The 22,493-nt window shown below is 50.4% G+C and overlaps 1 protein-coding gene across 2 annotated transcripts; it reads left to right on the forward strand.

Moving 5' to 3' along the window:
* Positions 1-668: 668 nt before the first annotated feature.
* Positions 669-17,274, forward strand: AMOTL2 (angiomotin like 2). 2 transcript variants are annotated; one of them, XM_019542970.1, is made up of 9 exons: positions 669-2,100; positions 4,778-5,021; positions 8,362-8,506; positions 9,357-9,449; positions 11,020-11,315; positions 11,497-11,789; positions 12,098-12,309; positions 13,016-13,198; positions 15,143-17,274. In XM_019542970.1, exons 1-9 carry the CDS (start codon positions 1,349-1,351, stop codon positions 15,199-15,201), a joined length of 2,277 nt encoding a protein of 758 aa, XP_019398515.1. In that variant the 5' UTR covers positions 669-1,348; the 3' UTR covers positions 15,202-17,274. The 2 variants fall into 2 exon arrangements, with proteins under 2 accessions (XP_019398515.1, XP_019398514.1); XM_019542969.1 differs by having other exon boundaries at positions 670-2,100; positions 13,013-13,198.
* Positions 17,275-22,493: the final 5,219 nt, after the last annotated feature.

Here is a 22,493-nt window from a genome sequence, read left to right on the forward strand (position 1 = left end):
CAGTAGGGATAGACACGTCCTGTTCCCCTCTGCGTCCTGGCGCTTTTGAGTCCACTTCTCCCTTTTGCGCGCTCGGTGTTGCAGTGTTTGCTAGCATACCTGCGGAGGTTTATTCGCTTTGGCGATTAAGTCTCTGGAGATCACAAAGTGTCCCCTGGGTGCATAACGATCTTGGGGTTTGCCAAAGCTTGGTTTAAAAAGGCTAATTTATGGTCCGCGTTTGACAAATGCCTCTTATACCAAAGTCCTTGTGTGAGGTGGACTGTAGCATTTGTCCTGTTTTGCTGGTAACACAGGGAAGAGGCATAACATGCACTGGTATGCCCCTGGGGCTGCCCAGCACAGCCTAGTTCAGTCTAGGCGAGAGCACATCTTTCACTGCAGTTAATAAAATCTCTTCCCTGCCTCCGTTATCAATGCTGCAGTTTCCCAGAACTGCAGGGTCTTCTGTCTAAGGGGATGAATTTGACTCTACCTAGCAGATGGACTGGATTTCTTAGGCAGCAATCCCCGCTTTTCCCTGTCGTGGTTCTTTTTGTTACCTAGCCTTTGTGTGCATGTGTGCGTGCACCTGCAGATAGATGCACCAAATTCAGGTATTTTTACTAGGTCCATAAGCATTTCTTTCCAAGGTGGTAAATACAGCTGTACAGAATAGTTGCATTGGACCGCAAGTGCACTGTTTGTGCTTCAAGTCCCAGGGAAAGCCAGTGCGCCAAGGCTCTGTGTAACAATAGGAAGCCAGCGAAGTTCCCCATAGAAGTTCCCTGTTCAGCGACGTTCCTCACTCCCCACCCAAGGTCGCCTCTTGAGCAAGCTGAGGTCAGGACATTTTGGACAAGATGGGATGTAATGGAGCAGCTGAGTAGAGTGCCATCCTGCAAGAGAAGGGGGTTCCCTCAGAATTGAACCTGCATGGTTTGGTCCACTTCCAGCATCCGCAAGGCAGGCTGCAGTGCTTAGGACAGGAGGTGAAGCTGAAGTTCCCTGGTTGTAAATGACCCCCTGCAGAATTAGCTGTAATTCCCTGCTGGTCCCAGGGTATGAGCATATAAGCATTGCTCAGAATCCCTCTCCTCCCCCATCGTAGCTCCCATCGGATGGGACGAAAGGAGAGGCAGTTTCTTTCAGGGCCAGAATGCTGCAGTGGCTTTCTGGAATAATGCAACTCTCTGAAGATACGCTATGAAAAAAACGTTGCTCCTTCTTGCCTGACTGCAAGAGCTGTCTTCTGATTTTAATTTCCTTCTCTTGCAGGCTCCTCACAGTGGCCATTCGCTGCTAGATCCGTGGGACTGTATCATCTCTTCCCACTGGGAGCACTGGTTGCCGATTTGAGTAGTCAAAGATGAGGACAGCAGAGGATTCCTCTGGGACAGTCCTGCACCGGCTCATCCAGGAGCAGCTGAGATATGGGAACCTTACGGAGAACCGCACGCTGCTGGCGATTCAGCAGCAGGCCCTGCGTGGAGGAGGAAGCAGCGGCAGCCCTCGCTCTTCCCTGGAGAGCCTTACACAAGAAGAGAGCCATATGGTGCAGCAGTCTACCCGGCAGGAGCCCCAGGGCCAGGAGCATCACTCCGACCACATCTACCTGGAGAACAACCTGTACCGGCTCTACCAGCCACAGCACAAAGGCGAGGAGCTGCCCACCTATGAGGAGGCCAAGGCCCACTCCCAGTACTATGCCTCGCAGCGAGGGGGACAGCAGGCTGGGGTGGCCAGCTCAGGGGCTCATGCCGAGACAGGCCAGCGCAGAGCTTACGCCGCCGACAGCAGCAGCAAGCGCCAGGACGAGTCCCTGAAGGATCTGAAGCACGGTCACGTGAGGTCGCTGAGCGAACGCCTCATGCAGATGTCACTGGAGAGGAATGGAGCCAAGGCCCAGAACCACATGAGTTCCTCCCACAGCTATCCCCAGCTTTCGAGGCACTACCAGCTGTCTGCTCTGAGAGGCCAGCATGCCGAGGGGATGGAGCCACGGGGGCCCCCTCCAGAATACCCCTACATTCTGCCCTCCCAGGAGCCCTCAGTCAGCTACCTGGCAGGTCCCAGGCCTTGCTCCAGGGATGGCCCAGGGTATCAGCACCCTGAAGTCAGGTAACCAACAGCATATATATTGCACCTCACCATCCGCAACAGAACAGCATTGCGTTGCCAATCCCTGCAGTCCTGGGGGCAGTCAGTTGTCATAGCCCTGGAAAAGACAAATAGAAAAAGTGCTGGGTAACTTTCTGCTGACCCACATGGCTCCTAGGAAGAACCTTGGCTGTTGCCCTCCAATGCATTCTCATGCCCAAGGCTTTGTGCATAAGCAGAGAAAGCCCAGCATTGCAGAATAAGGAGAGAAGGCAGGGACTCTACAGTCTTCTGCTAATTGTTGCCAGTCCTCACTTTCCCCCAGTTCTGTGGAAACTTCCCCAGATCTGGAAGTGCTGGCAGATATGGAGGGGCAGAGAATATGGGCATTTACTTTTTTATCATGCTTTTAAAGCTACGTGCATCTCAGGTGAGGCTAGTGTAGGGTTACATTTGGCCCACTGGCTCTGAAAATTAAACTGTTCTTAAAAGCCCTTTCCCTTGGTGTGATGAGTGGAATTTCTGGTTGATTTAGGAACTGAAACTGAATTAGGAAATGGCTAAATTTGGAATAGGCTTGTGCAATGATGAAAAGAAAATACAGTTACCCCCCCGCTACACGGACAAGTACCAATCCTGCCCTGGGAGGGCAGGAGGAGAGTGCAGTTACTGTCTCATAAGTAGCCGGTGGCCTGTGGGAGCTGATGACAGTGCTGAGTACAGAATAGCCCGAACTTTCTTGGGGTCAGCCTTGGTCATTACGAGCTTATAAGCATCTGTGTGCAGTGCCATTGATACCATGCTGTTGTCCACTTTGCAAACACCAGAGACCAAATCCAGCCTTACTTGCCTCCATTGCAACCTTAGTCAAATTCTGCTCTCTATTACACCAGGGTAATTCCAATAAAATGAGTTAAGGCTCCTCTTCTTTTGGCTGTCTCAGTGAAGGGTTGTTAAGAGGTAGTGGGGAAGATGACAAGTGCATCAAGTACCTTAAACAAGCCAAGCTGGGGCATGCTCACACCCTGCACTGCTAACGATGCAGGTCTGCTGCTGTAGTTCTTAGCCTGCACAAAGCATTGCTCATTTCAGTTTGCTTGGGAGTTTGATCACATTATAAACAGTGTCTGTGGTTACTTAAAATGAGGGAAAGAATAGAGTTACAGGGGAGAAACCAAACCTTAGTTACCTCTTTGAGGTGTTGTGTCCTGTCCCTACTGCCCCCCATTTGGTAGCTGCTTGGGCTCCCAGTGACTTCTTAGCAGGCTGCATAGTTGGGAAAGGTGGAGGAGAGTGCATATGGGTTCCTGCTGCTGGATAAGTCAGAATGAATGCTGGCAGGAAGAGATAGCATCTGTGGCAGGAAATGCTCTCTCTTCAAGGGAACAAAGAGGGGAGGGGGTCACAAGCAGAAAGGAAAATGTATTTATTCTTTTTTGCTACCGAATCATCTCACAAGAATGCAGACCCACGTTTAAATAAGCCTTCCCAGACCAGACCTTGGTTAAATCCGGTACAGTTCCCATCCCATACAGCAGCCATATTAAATTCTGGGAATTCCAGGCTGCCACCAAGGACAGTGTCTGGGAGCTCGGGGCAGTTGCTTTGTGTGTTGGTGGGGGAGGTGTGGGAGACCTACGCCTGCATTTGATATGCTTAGCATGCTCTTCTGACACAAACTAGGTAAGGTAAAACGTATATGAGTTGCATACAGGGTGGGCCTGCTGATCAGGAATCACCTTAGGGGGGAGCAAGGCATCCTTAACTTCCTGGAGTTCACCAGGAGAGTGGGGCGGTGCTGTGGAGATTTAAAGATTTGTCACTGCTTAGCTTTGGCAAATAATTTCCTTTCTCTGAGTGCTGGGATGGGGTTGGGTGGTACAAGGTCTCTCTTTAAACATGGGTTAGAAATAAGGGGTAACACTTTTTTTTTTAAAGCACTGAAGTGACTTGAGCACTCAATTCCCATTTTCAAAAACAGCTTAGACATTTAGAGGACCAGTTGGTGGTGAAGATCAATAGGATTTGGTCTCTTAAGGCCCCATATTGAAACATATTTCAATGCCTGGTTTGCCTACTAGGGGCCATCTGCATCTGGGTGCTTAAATACTATTAATTATCTGGACCTTTGGGAAATGGGACTTATTCACCCTCATTTGTTCAAATGCTTTCAAAAACTTTCCCCAGGTTCTTTTACAGGAGAGTGAATTGTAAGGGTGTTATTTAGGTTCAGGTGGGGTTTTGAAGAGATCTCGGCAGATCTCTACCTGACATCAGCTCCCATTGGAGCACTTATACCAGAGGGCAGAGATAGTCTGGCCTGTTTTGAAACCCCTGCGTGCCCTCTCTCTCTCTCTGTCAGATGTGCTAAGGGCTGCTGTGGCTGACCCCTGCTTGAAAGATACATCAGGAGCTCTTTAAGTATTCCCCTGGGGGTATTCTGCAATGACTGTCCTGCAGAGTATTTTCAGTGTTCCAGTGCCAGCTTTTGTCCTCACATGCCTATGTGCAGAGGTATCATCTGCAGCTCTCACTGCCTCCCATCCAAGGACAGCACCAGGGCCTTAAAACATTTCTGGGGGTCAGTGGAGCTGTGCAGCTCTTCACCCTCCATCCCTTCATTGAAAGTGCACACAGTGGGTGAAGAGCAGTGTCAACAGGCCTGTGTATTCACCATTTTTTTTTAAATATTTTCCAGGGTGATGCAGGCCCACCTGCCCCAGGCTTTCCTGCCACAGCAGGCTTCGCTGTGCCATAGTCCACTGGGGTCTCTCACTCCAGCTGGGATGGAGGCCTTGATGACAGCCCAAGCTGCTTCTGCTAGTAGCCACTTGGCCCAGATGGAGACTGTGCTGAGAGAGAATGAGAAGCTGCTGAGAGAGAATGAGAAGCTACGGAGGGAGCTTGAGAGCTACAGCGAGAAAGCGAGCCGCATCCAGAAGGTAAATGAACAGAGCTAGCATTGCCAGGGTCTTGCCAATGGTATGCTCTGCCAAAGCCCTTGTTGCAAAGCAGTGGGCAGGCTAAGACCCCTGGGCAGTTGGATTGCCAGGGGGACTCAGCATGCATTTCACCACTAAATGATGATTGAAACATGTCTAAGAAAGGGGGCATCAGTGCTTTCCTCAGAGAACAGCAGAGTCCAATGGGCAGGCAGGCTTTGTTCAGGACAAGGCAGGCCTGTGATCCTTTAGCAGATGGATGGCTTTCTGCTAACACTGAACAAGAAGCCTCTGTCAAGACTGTTATCTCCTGAAGCTGCCCTTTGTGTGTCAGTCCAGAGCTTTTGCCTAGAACCATGGCCAGACCCCTCCTGCCTGCCTGGCTGTTACAGACTGAAAGAGATATGATGCACCTGGCATCATACTTTATACCCTGGCAGTTATGCAGGAAGGGGATCCATGAAAGTGGATAGAAAGGAGTCCCCTGGAGACAGGATAGAAGGGCTTTGACAACGCTCTGGAGGAAGTTGGTTCAGCTCCTGCATACATAGTGCCTGGTTCTACCAGGCCTTCTGCTTTCCTTAGCTCTACACTCAACCAGTCACCAGTGAAATGGGAAGGAGCTGCACTCTCCACCCTCCTCCTGAGAAACCAGATATGGCGGGGACAGGGAAGAAATGATGCTGCTTACATTTGGAATCACTCTGAGTTCTTCTGGGACCCTTCAGCCTTGCCCATTGCTCACTCAGCTGGACAACTCCAGAGGAGCCAGGAGGGGTGGAGTTTTCAATACAGCTCAACTCTGCCCTAGCCCTGTTCCCACTGAAGGCAGTGGTAAAGCTCCCATTCCCACCTCTCAGTGCAGCAGCCTGGGGGTCTCAGAGCAGTTGTCAGCCCCACATGCACGTTGATCCCAGCACCACCAGGTACAGGTGGCTATATGGGACTTCCCAATCCCTGCTCCATCCCAAGGGGACAATCCAGCATTGTGCAGTATCTCTGGTGGGGATAGCAGTTGAGCTCCTGGCTGTTGCCACCTAATGAAGGTTCATAGGGGCAGGGCACCTCAGATTCCTTCTAGGATGACAGACCAGGCACCGCCTCCTGTGTTTGGGACATGTGTTTCTGGGTTATAAGGGAGCTGTTTTCACTGGATGCTGTTCCACTGGGAAAAGTTCTGTATAAGTTGAGACCCAGGGAAAAGAAAAATCCCTTCAGAGTCCCAGCTTCCTTGCTTCTCTTTAAAGGCACTTTCTGGCTGGTTTTTGGTTTTGATTTTTGTCTGGAGAAGGACCAAACAGCTGTTGTGAAAATTCATCCCCTCTAATTTTTTAATCTCTCCCCCTGTCACTTGCTTACTCCCTCCTTCTCCCACCCCTTTAAACAGCTGTGGCTCAGAAGCACACAGCACAACAGGTCCTCAGCTGAGGCAGTTGTTGAATGGATAAAAAAAGAGTCCATTCACCATCTCTATTAACAGTTGGGCCCGCTCTCTGCCTGTCCCTCCCTCTTGGGGTCTGTGCTGGGCTGCCACAGAAAGGCCTTTGTGCAGAGGCACACAAGGGGAGGCCTGTTCCAGCCCAGCCTCAGCCAAGGGGAAAGTCGCTCCTTGCAGAACAAATGTGCAGTTGGGAGGGCTTCTGGCAACAGGAGAGGCACGTGCCAGGGCTGCAGAGGTGGGGAGGCAGGGAACATGTGCCAGGACTGGGGTGGGAGGGAGAGGTGAAAGTGAGTCCTGGGTCAGGAGAGCAGGAGACCACCTGTGCGGGACAGAATTGAGGCCATTGGTGGTGGGGACAAGCTGGGACACCCTTCATAAAGCACATGCTTACCTGCATGGATCCCTCAACCCTGCTCCATCCCTGGATCCATTCAAATTACAGGGATAAGAGCCAGGGGTGTAGGTTGTAGCCGCATTGGTCTAAGAACATAGGCAGACAAGGTTCTTTGGGTAAATCTGATATCGTCTATTAGACCAACTCAAATAGTTGGAAAAATTCTTCTTTGCAAGCGTTTGGGTATAGACACCCTTCATCAGGCTGAGGAAGCATCTGCAGTTGGCCTGTGCTCTTCCTGGATGGGGGAGAAGAGCCTGAATTTTCCACAAGACAAGTGCAGGCATGGACCAGAGCTATGCTGCAACTTTCTGCCAGCATAGCTCTCAGGCGGGGTGTGAAGAGGAGTGACCTTTGACCGACAGATATGCCGGCAGAAGCCCCTGGTATAAATGCAATTAAGCCAACAAAAATGCACTGTTACTGGTCTAGCTTGTTTCACCTGTAAAGGGCAGTTTTACGAGATCACTGCAAAGCACATCTTGCCCGGCATAGGTGCAGATATGCCAGGAATGCTTTGCTGCTACAATATTCCAGTATTTCTCTGTGGCTAAAGTGCTCCAGAAACATCCCCACTCCCATTCTGGGGCCAGGCCCAGAGCTAGAAAGAGGTGGGACTGTGTACTAGAAGTCTTTATTACTGTGATTCAACCCAGCCTAGGGCACCTTCTCTTCTCCATCTCTGTGTGAAGCATCTCACCCAGGAGAATATGAGGACTTTTCAGCACATTTCAGTTATCCCTGTGGGATAGAGCAAAGCAATTCCCTGACCTGAGATGGTATTGGAGAGACTTCCTCACAGGAGAGAAAGGGGGAAAATGCTTCTCTGGGGCAAGCCAGCAAGTTGAGGAATAGAGGAAAAACCAGTCTGAATCTTTGGGAGTTTTATTATGCCTGGGGCTTTTTAAGAGGTACCATCTAAATTAAAAAAAAAAAAACAAAAAACAAAAACAAGGTCTAAAGTCCCAAAACAGTGTCATGATTTTGGTGAGCATTCTGGGTGGGCAGGTAGAGGAACAAGTGCATGGTAGGTAAGCAGGTTATCATAGACACTAAGGACAGCTAGCCAAGCACTTTGTGGGTGGCATCTCTCAGCTTGGGTTGTGCTTGGGGTTTTCTGTGAGGTGGAGAGAAAGTCTTTGTTATTACTTTATTTAAGTGTAAGTAGCAATTACAAACAAGGAACACTGGCTCAGGGCAGGCAGCAAGTACAGGCAGGCAGCACACAGCCTTCACTATGTGCTGTCTGTCTGCCAATGTGCACTTCACTCCTGACCCACTTCCATGAAGAGGAGGGTGACACCATTTCACCAAACTCATCACCAACCACCAAGCTCCAGCCCAGGTCTTGGCAACTGAAAAGACCAATTTACTAATCCTCAGCAGCCCCAGTGTGTTGCAGTGCAGTCACACTGCAGACATGGTGGTGACCTACTGTCCTCTTCCACTTTTCTGCCTCATACCACAAATATCTAATGTCACTCCATTGTTTTCCTCTTTCTTAGCTGGAGACAGAGATTCAGCGGATCTCGGAGGACTATGAGAACCTGATGAAGGCTTCTTCCAAGCGAGAAGCATTGGAGAAAACCATGAGGAACAAGAAGGATGGGGAGATGCGTCGGCTACAAGATTTCAACCGGGATCTGAAAGGTAAGATGCTGGGGCAGCCTCAGACAGGGAAGAGGGAGCAAGGAATTTCTGGGGCCTGCTTATTTTTAGACTGTCTTTCATACCAAGGAAGATAATGATTATAATCAGGCCTTGGTCTGGGCTGAGGTTACCCACATTGCTGCTCCCTCTGCATCCCAGATAACACTCATACAACCATTCTTCCCCAGTATGTAGATCCTTGTTCAGTGCATGGCCCCATATGTGGCCCTACAAGGTCACATGTGTCAAGGTCACATGTGCTTCTGCCCAAGAAGCACCAGCCAATACCTACTTCTCTCTGACTGGAGAGAGTCACCTGTCATGAACAAGTCCCCCAGCAAAGTCTGTCTCTGGACATAGGATCAAAGCAAAGTAGGGCTGGAAGAGGGACCTCATAAGCTTATCTAGTCCAGCCTCCTGCTCAAGGCAGGAGCATCTCTGCCTAAACTATCCAGCCATATGTGTGTCCAGCCTGCTCTTGAAAGTTTCTAAGGATGGAGATTCTACAATTTCTCTGGACAGCCTGTTCCAATGCTTGACCAGCCTTGCAGTCAGAAAGCTCCTCCTAATCTCCAGCTTAAATTTCTCCTGCTACATTGCCCTGTCCCCTACAGCTACAAAGAAAAGCCCATCCCCATCCTCTCTGTAATCAGCCTTCAGGTATTTGAAGACTGGTATCAAATCCCCTGTCTTCTCTTCTCTAGGCTAAATTGTTTCCTGGTAGATCAGTTTGTGGAACGCATTGTGTGATGAATTCATAATAATACTGGTTTCTTCCAGGAACCAGGCTGCTCCCCATTAAGCAAACTCTGAAAATATGTCTGACTCTTTTTTTTTAAATTGAAAACAGAACGATTGGAATCTGCAAACAAACAGCTGGCCAGCAAGAACCAGGAGAACCAAGAAGGCAACCAAGGGACTGTCGCAAAACTCTTGGCACAAAGTGAGTGCCCACTCCATGCCAAAACCTCATGGATGTGGCTTGCAGAACTGTCTGGTTGAGCCTTTCTTGCTCTCTCTATCACGAGCCCTTTGCTGTAAATCTTTCCAGCAGATAAGGGCATGACTGGCACATTTTTCACAGAGGGTTTGTTGGGAAGGTGAGTAAGGTCCCTTTAAGATAGAAGAGGAGGCGGATCCTCTCTTGGAAGCTTTTTGCCATTCCCCAGGGAGAGCTAAAGCTGTTCTTGGCACTTAAACGAGAGCCATTAATCACAACAGCCATCGGTGTGACCTGGATTCCTAGCATTCCAGAGGCTGTTCCGGCTGTTCCAGCTCAGCTCACACTCCCTCCACTCACAGTCCCAGGCTGAGGTTTTCTCCCTTTCTCTATTGTTTTGCTTTTTTTTAAAAAAGGAGAAAACTTTTTTTTTGCTGGAGGCTAGGAATGAGCCAGGCACTCTCTTCCTTGCTTGTGTGGGCTCCCATGAGCAGCAGCAGGATGTCCACCATGCCCAAGAAGCAAAAAGGGGGCACAGCCATGCAATTCCCTTCTTACCACCGGCCTTAGTCCCTCAGTCTCAGGCCTGGCTGCATGCAGAACATAACAGTTTAATACAATTGCAGAAATTGCAATTCAGTTTGGAAAGAAAGGCAGAGGGAACACTACATAGTTTTAACCGGTGGTCTTGTTCTTTCATTTTGGAGCATGCACTGCTTCATGACCATGGAGGCACCCTCTGAGAGTCCCCTGTCACCCTGTTTGGCTGGGCAGGGGGAAGGGAGTTGTCACTTAAAACATACTCGCTGTAAGCTGAATCCACAATTGGTGTAAAGCAGCAAAACTCCTTTGAAGTCAGTGGCACAGCAGTGCCCATTGATAACTGGATAAGAGGGGGATGGAATGGACCAGGGCTTTGGGCAGATAATGCTGGCTTCTTGCACAGAGCTTCAGTCTTGCCCACCATGAACTTGTTCCTCTACCTGCCCACCCAGCTCTCCCAAGAGCTTTTACAAGGGGAGCAGTATCACTGGCTTAATTTTATAGGCAGGGGAGCTTGAGGCACAGAGCAGGAGAATGACTTGGTCAGTGGCAGAACAGGGACTAGCATCCAGTCTCCAAAATCCCAGAGGTGCAGCCCCTGCTGTGTGAGCTGAGGGGTGAGCCCTGAGATTATTTCCCAAGGCAGTCAGTGACAGGGCCATTTCAGTTCTTGGCTTCAGGGGGTAGCCAGGTGGCAGACAGAGTTGAGGAGTGGCTCTGGGACCAGAATAGCAGTGGTGTCAGAATGTAAGGAAGGCACAGTATGGCAGGGAACATCCCTTTTGGGCCCCCCCCCGTATCTGATGTCTGCCTGAGAGAGCCTGAGGAGCCTCTTGGTCTCCGTAGGTGGAGCAGGAGACACTTCCCTCGGTCTATTCCTGGGTTAGTGCACTGGCAGGACAGCTCTGAGGCAGTGTCTGCCAGTCGCACACTGGGAGGAAATTGGGGAAGCTGTGAGTATGTGCCTTTCTCTTAGCGTTAGCACTGTTGCACTCAGCCTTAATACCGTTGCTCCTGGTGCCTTTTCCAGACTATGAGCACCAGCAGGAGAAGGAGAAGCTGGAGCGGGAGATTTTGCTGCTGCGCAGTGCCAACGAGGACCAGCGCCGGCGGGCAGAGCTGCTGGAGCAAGCGCTGAGCAATGCTCAGGCACGGGCTGCCAAGACCGAGGATGAGCTGAGGAAGAAGAGGGCATACGTGGAGAAGGTGGAGAGGCTGCAGCAGGCCTTGGGCCAACTCCAGGCTGCCTGTGAGAAGCGGGAGCAGCTGGAACTGCGTCTCCGCACCCGCCTGGAGCAGGAGCTGAAGATGCTGCGGGCTCAGCAGGTGAGGAAGGGAGCTTATGGAGGCTAGGGAATGGGAGCAGGGGCAGTTCCAGATGCTTGAGGAAGAAGGTGGTAAAGAATGTGCAGTGTCTCATTGTTTGAGAGCCTGCTGGTCAGGCCCACAGGCCCCTTCTCCATGAGGCAGTCTCACACCATGCATGGATTTTTCTTTGCCAATGCAGAGGCAGGTGGGAGCCACAAGTGGAGGATCCCCTGAGCTGAGTGCCCAGGTGCTCTCGGAGCAGGTGAGGGAGAAGGAGGAGAAGATCCTAGCCCTGGAGGCGGACATGACCAAGTGGGAGCAGAAGTACCTGGAGGAGTGCACCATGAGGCAGTTTGCCATGGATGCTGCTGCCACTGCTGCTGCGCAGCGGGACACCACGATCATCAACCACTCCCCGCGCCACTCCCCCAACAACAGCTTCAATGAGGATCTCTTGCTGGCCAACCACAAGCACCAAGAGATGGAGAACAGGTATGCCCAGCTTTGGGTTTCACAGGGCCCATCTTCCATTCACTTTCCATTATGGTCAGCCTTTGATTGGGCAATTAACACAATTTCTCATGGATCATTTCAAACTTGGCCTCTTGTTGACTAGCTAGCCATCATGGAAACCAGGCATCTTTGCCAGGGCATTGACTAAGGTCTAACGTTAAGGATGAAGCCTGCTTCAGGTACAAAATGACTGAAGCCTTGTCCTTGCCTTCTGCAAACTCCTTCAGCCAGATCTCTGGCCGCTGATAGCCCCATCTCACCTGGCGCATTGCTTTTGTGTCCTCCAGGTTAAAAGCCCTTCATGCCCAAATCCTGGAGAAGGATGCAGTCATCAAAGTCCTGCAGCAGCGCTCAAGAAAGGACCCTAGCAAGGCTCTGCAGGGCGCCCTGAGGCCAGCCAAATCTGTGCCATCCATCTTTGCGGCCTCTGGAGCCCAGTGCTGGCAGGGCAATACTCCCAGCGAGCGGCTGAATGAGGCTACTTCCAGAGGGACTCCAGGTGAGTGGAGAGTCTTCCCTGTGCTGAGGGGATTCTGCGGCTGAGACATTTGTGGCAAGCTCACCCCTCTGATCAGTATTAAAGCCCTGCCTGAGAGCTCCCTTGGTCTGCGGCACTTCCTAAAATGCTTCCATTCTGTGGCATTCGTTTCCCCCACACCAGGATGTTACCTAGTCAAATGGGGCTCTGGGTAGCAAGCAGCTTGAGTGCAACATCCCTCAGGCAGAGTGAGGACGGCAGCTTGGAACACCAGACATAACGGGAACTGTCAGATTGGCCGGCAGGCACAGACTAATGAGGGTTGGAAGGGACCTCGGAGGGGGCCACATCTAGTCCAACCCCCTGCTCAAAGCAGGACCAGCCCCAACTAGATCATCCCAGCCAGGGTTTTGTCTAGCTGGGTCTTAAAAACCTCCAAGGATGGAGATTCCAAAACCTTTCTGGGTAACCTGTTTCAGTGCCTCACCACCTTCCTAGTGATAGTTTTTCATAATATCCAACCTCAGTAATACCCCCAGGGGGTAGCCGGTGGGCAGAGCTGCTGGAGTTACAACTTCAGACCATTGCCCCTTGTTCTGTCATCTGCCACCACTGAGAACAGGGGTGCCCTGCCAGTGCCACTTGACCTAGGAAAAGCCCAGATCAAGCAAAGCTCATTTAAACCTTTTCCAACTGAAGGTGCCAGCATTTTTTTCTCCTTCAGCAGGCAAGGCTCCCATGGAAGAGATGTCTGCCCCGCCTCCCTGCGGCCCTCTACCCTTTCACCCCAAGCATGGCAGCAAAGATGGGAGCACGCAGACAGATGGTGTGTCGGAGAGCATCCTGAGCAGTCAGGGCGATGGGCCCGAACCCCAGCGCGACGGCAGCAACTGCGCAGCCAACTCATTGGGTAAGTCCCACCTGCTGTGTTTGCCCTTTCCCCCAGTCCCCACCGGACAGAGTTGGGGCCATTGTTCACTCTGACATGTACAGATCTGAGTACAGGTTTCTTGTGAGGTGGGAAATCCAGAAACTTCCCTTCCCTCTGCCCTGAGTACTGTCCAAGCTCAGCACAGCTGTGAGGAGAGCATGGGAGTGGGGTACTCCAGTTTGTTGGCCAGGGTGCAGCCCCTGCTGTGGTAGGGACTAACTGTGGGCACGAGGCACATCAAGCATAGTAGACTAGGAATGTCTTAACCGGGAAAAAAAGGGTGGAAAGGGATGAGAGAGGAAGGAAAGGAGAGGGAAAGAAGGAAGGGAACATCTCTCAGGCTTTCTCTTTATTCCTTATGGTAGAAGTCCCCAACCTTTTTATAGTGAAGATCACTTTTTGGAATGAAAGGCCACCCCAGGATCTACCATGCCCCCCACCCATTGCCCCACCCCGTGCCTCATGCGCCCCTGGACTGTGGAGTGTCCCAGACCTGGCTGGGATGGGGCCTGATCCCATTTCAGTGCTGTGGCTGCACTGAGTTGCACCTGCCTGGCAGAGGAACGTGGCGTTGGGCCCTGGTTCAGCCGGCTCTTCTCCACAGCCCAGAGGCATGTGTGGGGAGTGCTCCTGCCGCTGGGCACAGCCCAGCAAAGGCCTTGGGGGCCCGTGCCCCCCCCACCTGTGCTCGGGACGAGGTGGGTGCTGCTGCAGACTGTCCACCCTGAGCACAAGTGGGGGGTGGGCATGGGCCCCCAGGGCCTCCACCAGCCTGTGCCCAGCAGTGGAAGCCCCACCCCTGGACGACCAGATCTTCCCAGACCCGGCTGGGCCAGGGCTGCCCCCACGTGAGTCCCTGCTGCTGAGCTGAGCCATGCCCACACATGGCCAGCTGCAGCGTGACTCAAGGTGCAGCAGCAGCAGCAGCAGCAGCCTCTGCCCCCACAGAGATGGGGAGGGAGTCCCCCATGCCGCTGGAGGAGCCTCCTTGGGCTCCAGTCCTCCCACCACCTGGCCAGCTCCACTTACTTTTCCCTGCTCTTGGCTGGGCTGCACAGTCAGCCACTCACCGCGGAGGCCTCTGTCTGGCCCCCACCTCCTCTCTCCCCCACAGATTGGCCTGCTGGGGCTGGGGACAGTGGGTGTGCACATGTGAGCACACCCAGCTTTTCCCCCAACCCAGGATCTACCATCAGGCTCTGGGCTCTACCTGTAGATTAGGATTCTCAGGCTGGCTTCATTCTGGGGCCAGAGACCTGAAGGAAACCCAGCTTGTCAGACGCATAGCAGGCTTAATACCTGCCTTCCTTTGGCAGGAGAATCAGGCTTTTAACCTGAAGGTGTTTGGAGGATGGAGTCTGCAAGGCTGCGTCCCCCAACTAACTGTGCATAGATCTCCCTGTGCTGAAGAATCCCTCAGCACCTCTCCCTCACCGCCTCTCCCCAGGCCCTTCAACCAGTTGAAAGAGACCAGCAAAGGTCTCAGCCTTTGGCAGTTTGAGGGGCCAGGGCCTGGTGGGATGAATAGAGGGAGCTGGGTTTCATCTGATGTCCCATTTGGTTAGAATTAAGGCTCAGTGCAGATGATGATGCCTCTGCACGGGCTGTAGAAGGAGAGAGCTGGGTAGTGTAGAAGAGCTTTACAGAAGCAGCTAGTGATTTCCAAATGGGCCTGATTTTCCAACAGTACTTCCTCTGCACTCTGAAATACAGGTCCCATGATGGTTTCTCAAATGGGTCCTGCATATCACTCATCACTTATGTAGGACCTGGGTCTCTCACCTCTTTTTGATTCCTTTTCAAGTTGGGTTCAGCTGCAAAGTTGTCTTTTGCATTTCTGTAGTGTGCACAGGGCCCCCATTGTGCTGGCTTCGGGTCAAGGTGCTACAAGGTATTTACAGTCCCAACTTTGTTTTCTTGCAGAGACCTTCACTGCTGCCAGAACCCTCGACCTGTCGGACATGGTAGAAATTTTGATTTAAGGGAGGGCTGGTTCTGGCCACTATCCTCTCTACCCCTGCAGGCCATGTCGGCCATATCGGAGGAAAGCATCTGCTGGTGCAAGTGCCCTTCAGTTACTGGGAGTCTTGGCTGGGACTTGTTCTCCCTTGATGATTTTGTGGTGAGTTCATGGATAGAGGAGACTGGGGGAGGGTATGCAAGAGAGATCACAGCAAGTCCATGAGCTGAGGGCTGGGAGCAAAGCCGCAGCTGATGTCCATGTTCATTTGTGCCTGCTGCTCGCTTTCCATTGTGGCAGAGCCGGATCTCACCTGCCCCTTGGAAGGAAGAGCCTGCTAGAGTGCTGGGCAGTGCTGCTGAAGCCTTTGGCTTGGGAAAGACTATTCCAAGCTCCCCTTGCCCTTGGAAATCCCCAGGAAAGGAGAAAAGAGAAGCTGAAAGTGAAGAGGTACAGAGCTCTCCTCTGCCTCTCAGCAGTGGATGGTAGAGGAGAATGGCATGCTGTGGATGGCTAGAAACTGGTACTGGAAGGACTGTTTTTGTTGGACATGCTGGTGGCACCTGCTCCACACTTTGAAGCTACCAGGAATAAGGAGCATTTGAATTCTGCTGGTGTGGATGGAATTCCTGCTTCTCATCTTATCCCCCGCTCTGCCCTACGCTTCTCTTGAAGAGGACTGGAAATTGCTGTGGGTGAGGGGGATGTGAGAGGTAGCATCCCAGAGGCATTTGGCATTTTCCTAAAGAGGTTGTTCAGTAGCTGGGGGGAGATGGGGAGGCAGCGCAGGGTGCGTGTCATTGGGAAGTGTGTGAGGAAGGGGATGTTCTCTGTAAATAACTCCTTGTCTTGTACAACAGAAGCAAGCCCTGTATCTATCATTTCAGTTCCCTTGCTCCATCTCTCCCCTTCTTTTTTGCTTCTCCCTCATCTGTCTTCCATCCAGGTCTCCAGTACTGTACTGTTCCTTTTCCTCCATTTCATATCCTGTTTGTCTCTGAAGCTGTGTATCTGTCATTGGAGTCCTTTGGCTATTTCCTTTGGGGCGCTTTCCCATGGTTCCTTCAACTGGAATTTCCCCTCTGTTTATTTGAATACTTGCCCTGAGCCAAATGTCTCTGAGCATGCGTGGATATTTTTTAGCTCAGGAGCCGGTCTTGTGGGCAGAGGGGAGCAGGAAGCAACTCCTCGAGTCCCAGTAGCTCCATCAAAGTCAGTGGGGCTATGTCAGGTGTTCCCAGGGCAAGCTGCTGCAGACCCTCTCCTGGGTGTTCAGCGCTTGTACACGGCTTGAGGAATGTCCACATGACTGCAAGTGGGCACTGCTCCAGAGGGTCAGGGATGGCAGGAGGGAGTCTTTAGCAATACCAGAAGCAATGTGTTGTGTTTCAGTTCTTCTGTTTGTATCTGCAAAGGGAGGGAGAAGAACAGTGTTTATCTAAAAACACAAACAAGGGGAATGAAGGCAGATCTGATTGCAATTGGAGAGGAAAAACGGCTCAGAGTGCAGTGTGGGAATCCAGTCCCCCTTTCTTGGATCCCTCCCAAGATATACTTGCCTATGACCATTCACAATCCTCATGCCTGCCCTTGTCTACTGACAGCTGGCTTCTGACAGTAGCCAATCTGGATTTTAATGAGTGTTCTCAATCCATTAAACTCAGAAGCTTTCCACCCTTGACCTTCATATATATATATATATATTTTATTTTTTTTTCCCTTTCTTTCTTTCTTCTTTAAACATCTGCATTTGCTGGACAACTGCATTTTTTTTTTATATTTCTCTCCCAGACATGTAACAAATGCATTTGGTTCGCGTGCATTGTTTACAACAAGGAAAACAAAACAAAAATATGAAAGAGAAAAAAAAAACTTAATATATTTTATATTAATATTGGTATTTCTTTTTAAGTATTTTTTTCGTGCTGTGAACTTTTTTTTTTCTGCCAAAGACAATGAGGTTTTGTTTGTGCGTTTTAAGTTATCTTAAGTATTTAAATGTAAACCTGGCTGTTTTGTTATGCCACCCTATACCGAGATTGCTGTAGCATTCCACTTGGTATAACAGTATTTTAATAAAAAAAATAAATATTGACAAAGGCGTAGTGTTCTCTCACACCATACCGCGTGCAAGAGAAGCTAGGGTTTTAAGCAAATAAGCTGTCTGCATTTCTGCACCTGAGAGAGAATTCCCAAACGCCCAAGTGATTTAGGAGCCTGCATTCTAAATCTCACTGCTAGAGTCACATTCCTAAAGGAGAGAGTCTAGGAAGTGCAGAATAATCTCTGTAGCACTGGGTGTTTTGCTCCCCCATGCACAAAAAGCCAGCAAGGACCCTGAAAGACTCGGAATCAATATGCAAAAGTACAGCAAAAAAAATGGAGAGCATGACATGGGACCCCCTGGTAACCTGCTCCACCAATTCTGCCTGGGTCTGCCTCACTTAACAAGCAGTCTTTGGGAATTGTAAAGGTGCAGGCATGGGGAAATAAGGCACAGGTAAAAGAGGTACATGTACCAGCCACTTGTGAAACAAGCATGTTTTGGTTTCTAAGTCCCATGTGCAAACCACTGGCTTGGGACCTGGCTCCTACCCACCTGCCCACCAGTATTTCAGTTGCATGGTGGCATAAGTACATTCTTGGGTGCACAAAAACTCAGAAGACAGGCCCTGATTCAGACTAGCATGAACACATACATAACCCAGTTAAAGTCAATAAGACGACACACAGGCCTAAAGCTATGCTGAAGTGCACTCCTGAATCGGGGCCGAAGTGCTGCAGCAAGTAGGATTCTTTTGCGGTGAATTTAAATGACCTTCTGTGCCCCAGGAACGCAGGGGGTGGGGAAAGGGGTGTAGGTTGTACCTGTGTTGGCCTAAGGATGTAGGCAGACAAGGTTCTTTGGGTATATCCAATATCTTTTATTAGACCAACTAAATAGTTGGGATGCCAGGGATAGGATAAACGTGTGCCCAGAGATCAAATTGCTCCAGATGGGCTGCAGGTTATTTCCCCATGGAGTAAATTGGATTATATCTGTGCTGAAGCTCCAGTTTGGGGGCAGGGAAAGGCCGGTCTGATTTATTTTATTTTATTTTATTTTATTTTATTCTCAGACTCAGAGGGGTGGTGTTAAAAATAAAAAAATAAAAATGGTGTTTTTAAGGTTTGGGGATTTGCTTTTTGTTTTTTTAAAGAATGGTAAAACCATGGGGCCAGGCAATGACCAAAGAGTGATGGTGACAAAGGAGAACAGTCTTGTTGGTGAAAAGCTTCCCTTTCAGCACTTGTATTTTCTCAGTTTACTGTGCAGGGCTTGAGAGAAACTCCCTGCATATGAAACAGGGTAAGAGAAATTTTAGCTGGGGCACTCAAAAGACTTAGCTACAATTTTCAAATACATTCACTGCTCAAGCCCATCTTGGACTCTTTGAGTTTTTCAAAGAGCGTGAATTTAAGAGTCAGTTTAAGTACCTGATGCCCTTCATCAGCCTTGAAGATCCTTGCCCCTGTGTGACGTTAAGACACCCAGGCTGGGATTTTCAGAAATGCCCCACTGACTCAGGAGCAGATGCTCCAGCAGAGAGTTAATGGAAGCCATCCTCAAGTCCCTTGGGAGCGATGTGAGCCGGGTGCCTTCAAGCTGAAGATCCAAAACTTAAGGCAACCAAGAATGAGTGGAGAGTCCAGAAAAGTTCCTCCATGCCCTCTTTGCTCTTCTGTCATTAAGGAGGGGTGGAGGATGAGTTTATAGCTGGAAATACGAGTGTGAAAATCCTGCCCATCATTTGAAATGCTTTGTCTCATTTTTTAGGGTTGTTGGTTGTAGCCATGTTGGACTAAGGACATAGGCAGACAAGGTTCTTTGGGTAGGTGTGATCTCGCATATCTAATAAAATCACGTATCTAATACAATTTTATTAGATATCATGTAGCTAATCAAAGAGATTACATCTACCCAAAAACCCCTGTCTCATTTTAAATGTTAGAGGGGCTCATCACCCTGGCCTTTGAGTATCTCATAATTGGGTATTTGTCCCCTGCAAAGAAGGGAAGAGCTGTTATCTTCCCCTTCCACAGAGAGGGAATTGTGGCCTTCAGGGTGAAATCTGCAAGGGATATTATGTCCAGGCTGACCTTGGGGTCTCCCTCAGCCAGTCCAAGCCACAGGAGGCACCTCTCCCTGTGCACAATACCTGGGGCTGCTCCCAAAACATGAAAGGGAGAGACAAGCAGTGGCAGAGCCATTCTCAGTGACCTTCCTAGAAGCCTGTCTATCTGCTGCACGTTTGTCTTGTGCCCAGCCCTAACGACAGGCAGCAGAGACAGGACATGGGGTACAGAAGGGCCCGAAGGTGACCAGTGGAAGTAGGGTAGCAGGCAATCCTGGGACTGTGCCAGGGGCAAGGCTTGCCATCTAGGGCCTAGTGCGCAGATCCAGCACAGCCATACTGGTGCCCAAGGCGGAGGATATAAAGCCAAGTGAAAGGTTCAGATTTGAGTGAGTGGAGCCCAGAGTCAAACCCCTGCTAGAGCAGCACAGGCAGCAGCCTGAGTCTGCATGTGCAAGGCGGGGTGCCATCCTGGCCATGGACTCCCTGTGTGCCCTTGGGCAAGTCACTTAACTCCTCTGGTTTGGAGTCCCCCTAGCCTCATGTGCCTTTCACAGCTTTGGGGCATGCCCGCTCAGGGCTGCCTTACCATTCTGCAGAGCTGCCTGTCAGCCTGAGGTGCAAACCAGCTGTGGGGCAGGAGATTGATTCCTGCCTCAGTTTCCCCATTGGTAAATGACAGCGAAGCACTCAGCATTGTCACGGGGGAAAGGCAGAACTGTCCAGGTCTAGTGAGACAACAGTGCCAGGTCTGGCAGTGATCTGAGTGAGTCTTGCACATTACATTTTTGAATGGTCATTTGCTTTTCTGTCATAATTCTTTCTTCTGCCATTCGTAGTTCATGCAGCTGCAGCAGCCCTGCCCGCCCACAGCACCCCATGTGCAGAGCATCACACACCATGTGGGAGACAGTCGCTGCCCCAAGGCCCTGGCAATCTTGTCAAGACAGCGATGGGGAGTGGAGTGGGAACTGGGACACAGATAAGTGACATGGCCATGGTCCTCCAGCAGGGCAGCGGCAAAGTTAAGACCAGAACTGAGCTTTCCAGAGCCTCAAACCGCTGCTAGATTTCTAGGCTTCCTCCCCACTACCCCTTTCCCTGTGCAGGTGACAGGATTGATCGCTAAATTTTTTCTATGCCCAAGGCCAACCATAAAAATGAATAGTGTTTGCTTAAACATTCCTCTCTTGCCTCCACCCCTTCCCTCTCTGGAGCTCGCTGACAGGTGTTTCTCTGCTTTCTGGGATCAAGTTCTTTGCAAATTGGTTCAGGAGAGGTGCAAGTAGGTGTGAACAGTGCCAGGGAGCACCTAGAAATGACCGGCCACAGCCGGGCAAGTCTGCCCTACTCCATCCTTACCAGGCATCACCCTCCAGAGCACTACATGTTTCCAATATGCCTGTACTGTCTCTCAGGCCTGCCCCTTCTCAGTCCTAATAATGTGTCCATTCCCAAGGTGTTCTCAGAAGTGTTGGCCTCAGAAATGTGGTTCTTGTTGCTTCCCCAGCCCATCATGAGAGGACTTTATAATACCCAGAAATCTTTGGCCAAGGGGGGCTTATCTAGGCTGGAGAATCAGCCCCTCTCCCTGCTACACAAGTGAAACAAAGCCTTGTCCCCTTCCATGCCACGATAATTAGATGGAATTTCTTATGGGGTGAAAGTAATGCAAAACTCTAAAACTCTTGGTTCAGAGATGGTATCTTTTATTAGACCAACTAAGAAATCACAAAAAAAAAAAATATATATATATATATATATATGTCTTGCTTTGCAAGCTTTAGGGCACACACACCCTTCTTCATGCTGAGGGAAAATTAAAGATGGTAAAAGTCCTCTCAGGTAGAAAATAAACTTCATTTTGCACAGAGGAAGCTGAAGGTGGATATATATGTTCCTCTGGGTCCGTGATAGATAGGTGTGAAAGTAAAGCATTTGTAGGAGCACTGCCAGTGGGGAGGATAGTCAGGGGTGTGGAAAGCAAACCCCATTTAAATCAGCAGGATCAAAGCACGTGCTTGCAATGAAGCAGAGAGGAAGGATTATAAAGCTCTACGGAGACATGGATCCGCAGGAGATATGGATCTGCATCCTTTCAGGGAGAGGAGGGAACAGACCCAAGGCCTCACGCCCCTGGTGAGTGCTCTCTCTCAGGACCATCAGTGGGGGCCTTGCTCTAATCACCCTCATCACTATGTTTTCAGGCTTGAAATGTGGGTAGGGTTTACTGGGGGGGAGCAGGGGCAACCTGGAGAGTGGTGTGCAGCTCGTGTAGGCCCACCCTTGGGCACCTAATCCAGATGGGGTCCCAAGTGAAGGGAGTAGTAGGATAACAACATGTGCTAACCTCAGAGGGGAGCTAGGAGACCCTATTGCTATGGTAAGGGGGTCCCTATATGCCCATGCAATGGACGTGCTTAGCTGAATAGGCGCTGCTGTTGGCAGACAGGTGATGTGGTGTCCACAGGTCCTGGAGCAAGAACAAGCAGCACTGTTCCCTGCCCAGCAGCACAGAGTGTGCTTCCCCGCTCTGTACTGTGTTGTCAGGCGCATGCTTCCTGCTGCTGCCTGCTACCTGTTGTACCTGAGTCCCTCTTCTCTGAACTGTCCAAATGTCCCTGGTGCCCCTTCCTGGAGGGGAATGTGCCCATGATGATCAAGGTGCATGTCAGCAGGGAAGTCCTCTCTCTCCCTTCCACCTCATTTCTCCATCCCCATTTCTCCCCACTGTTTTTCCTCTCAGCCTTCCCCTTTCTCTGCCAACTGGGGATAAAGACAACAGCAAGTGGCTGTTTTCCCCTGTGTCATCACCCATCCTGGCACCCAGCAAGCTTTGCCCTGCTGGGCTCAGAGAGGCATTAATATCTTATCACCCGCATTCCTGGGCAGGGAATGTGCTTTTCCCCAAAAGCCGTGGTAAGGTCCATTAAGCTTTTCTGCTTCACCAGTACAGCTCTGTGTCCTGCAAAGGCTGACCTGGATAGTTAATCTGTAACCACTAATGATGCATTGAGTTCTGGTATGTGCTGTGATTAACCCAAAGAATTCTGCTCCAGAGCCAACAGTGTAATTGTGAGGAGGACAGGAACACTTATGGCATGCTTACTTTCCTTTCCTGCTCAAAAATAATCAGGAAAAGTCAGGTCTATGCTATTTACTGCCATAAAAATTGGGTCCAAGGCTATTTTTGGATATG

This window comes from Crocodylus porosus, unplaced genomic scaffold (genome assembly GCF_001723895.1).
Source record: "Crocodylus porosus isolate Cpor-Errol unplaced genomic scaffold, CroPor_comp1, whole genome shotgun sequence".
Lineage (NCBI taxonomy): Eukaryota > Metazoa > Chordata > Crocodylia > Crocodylidae > Crocodylus > Crocodylus porosus.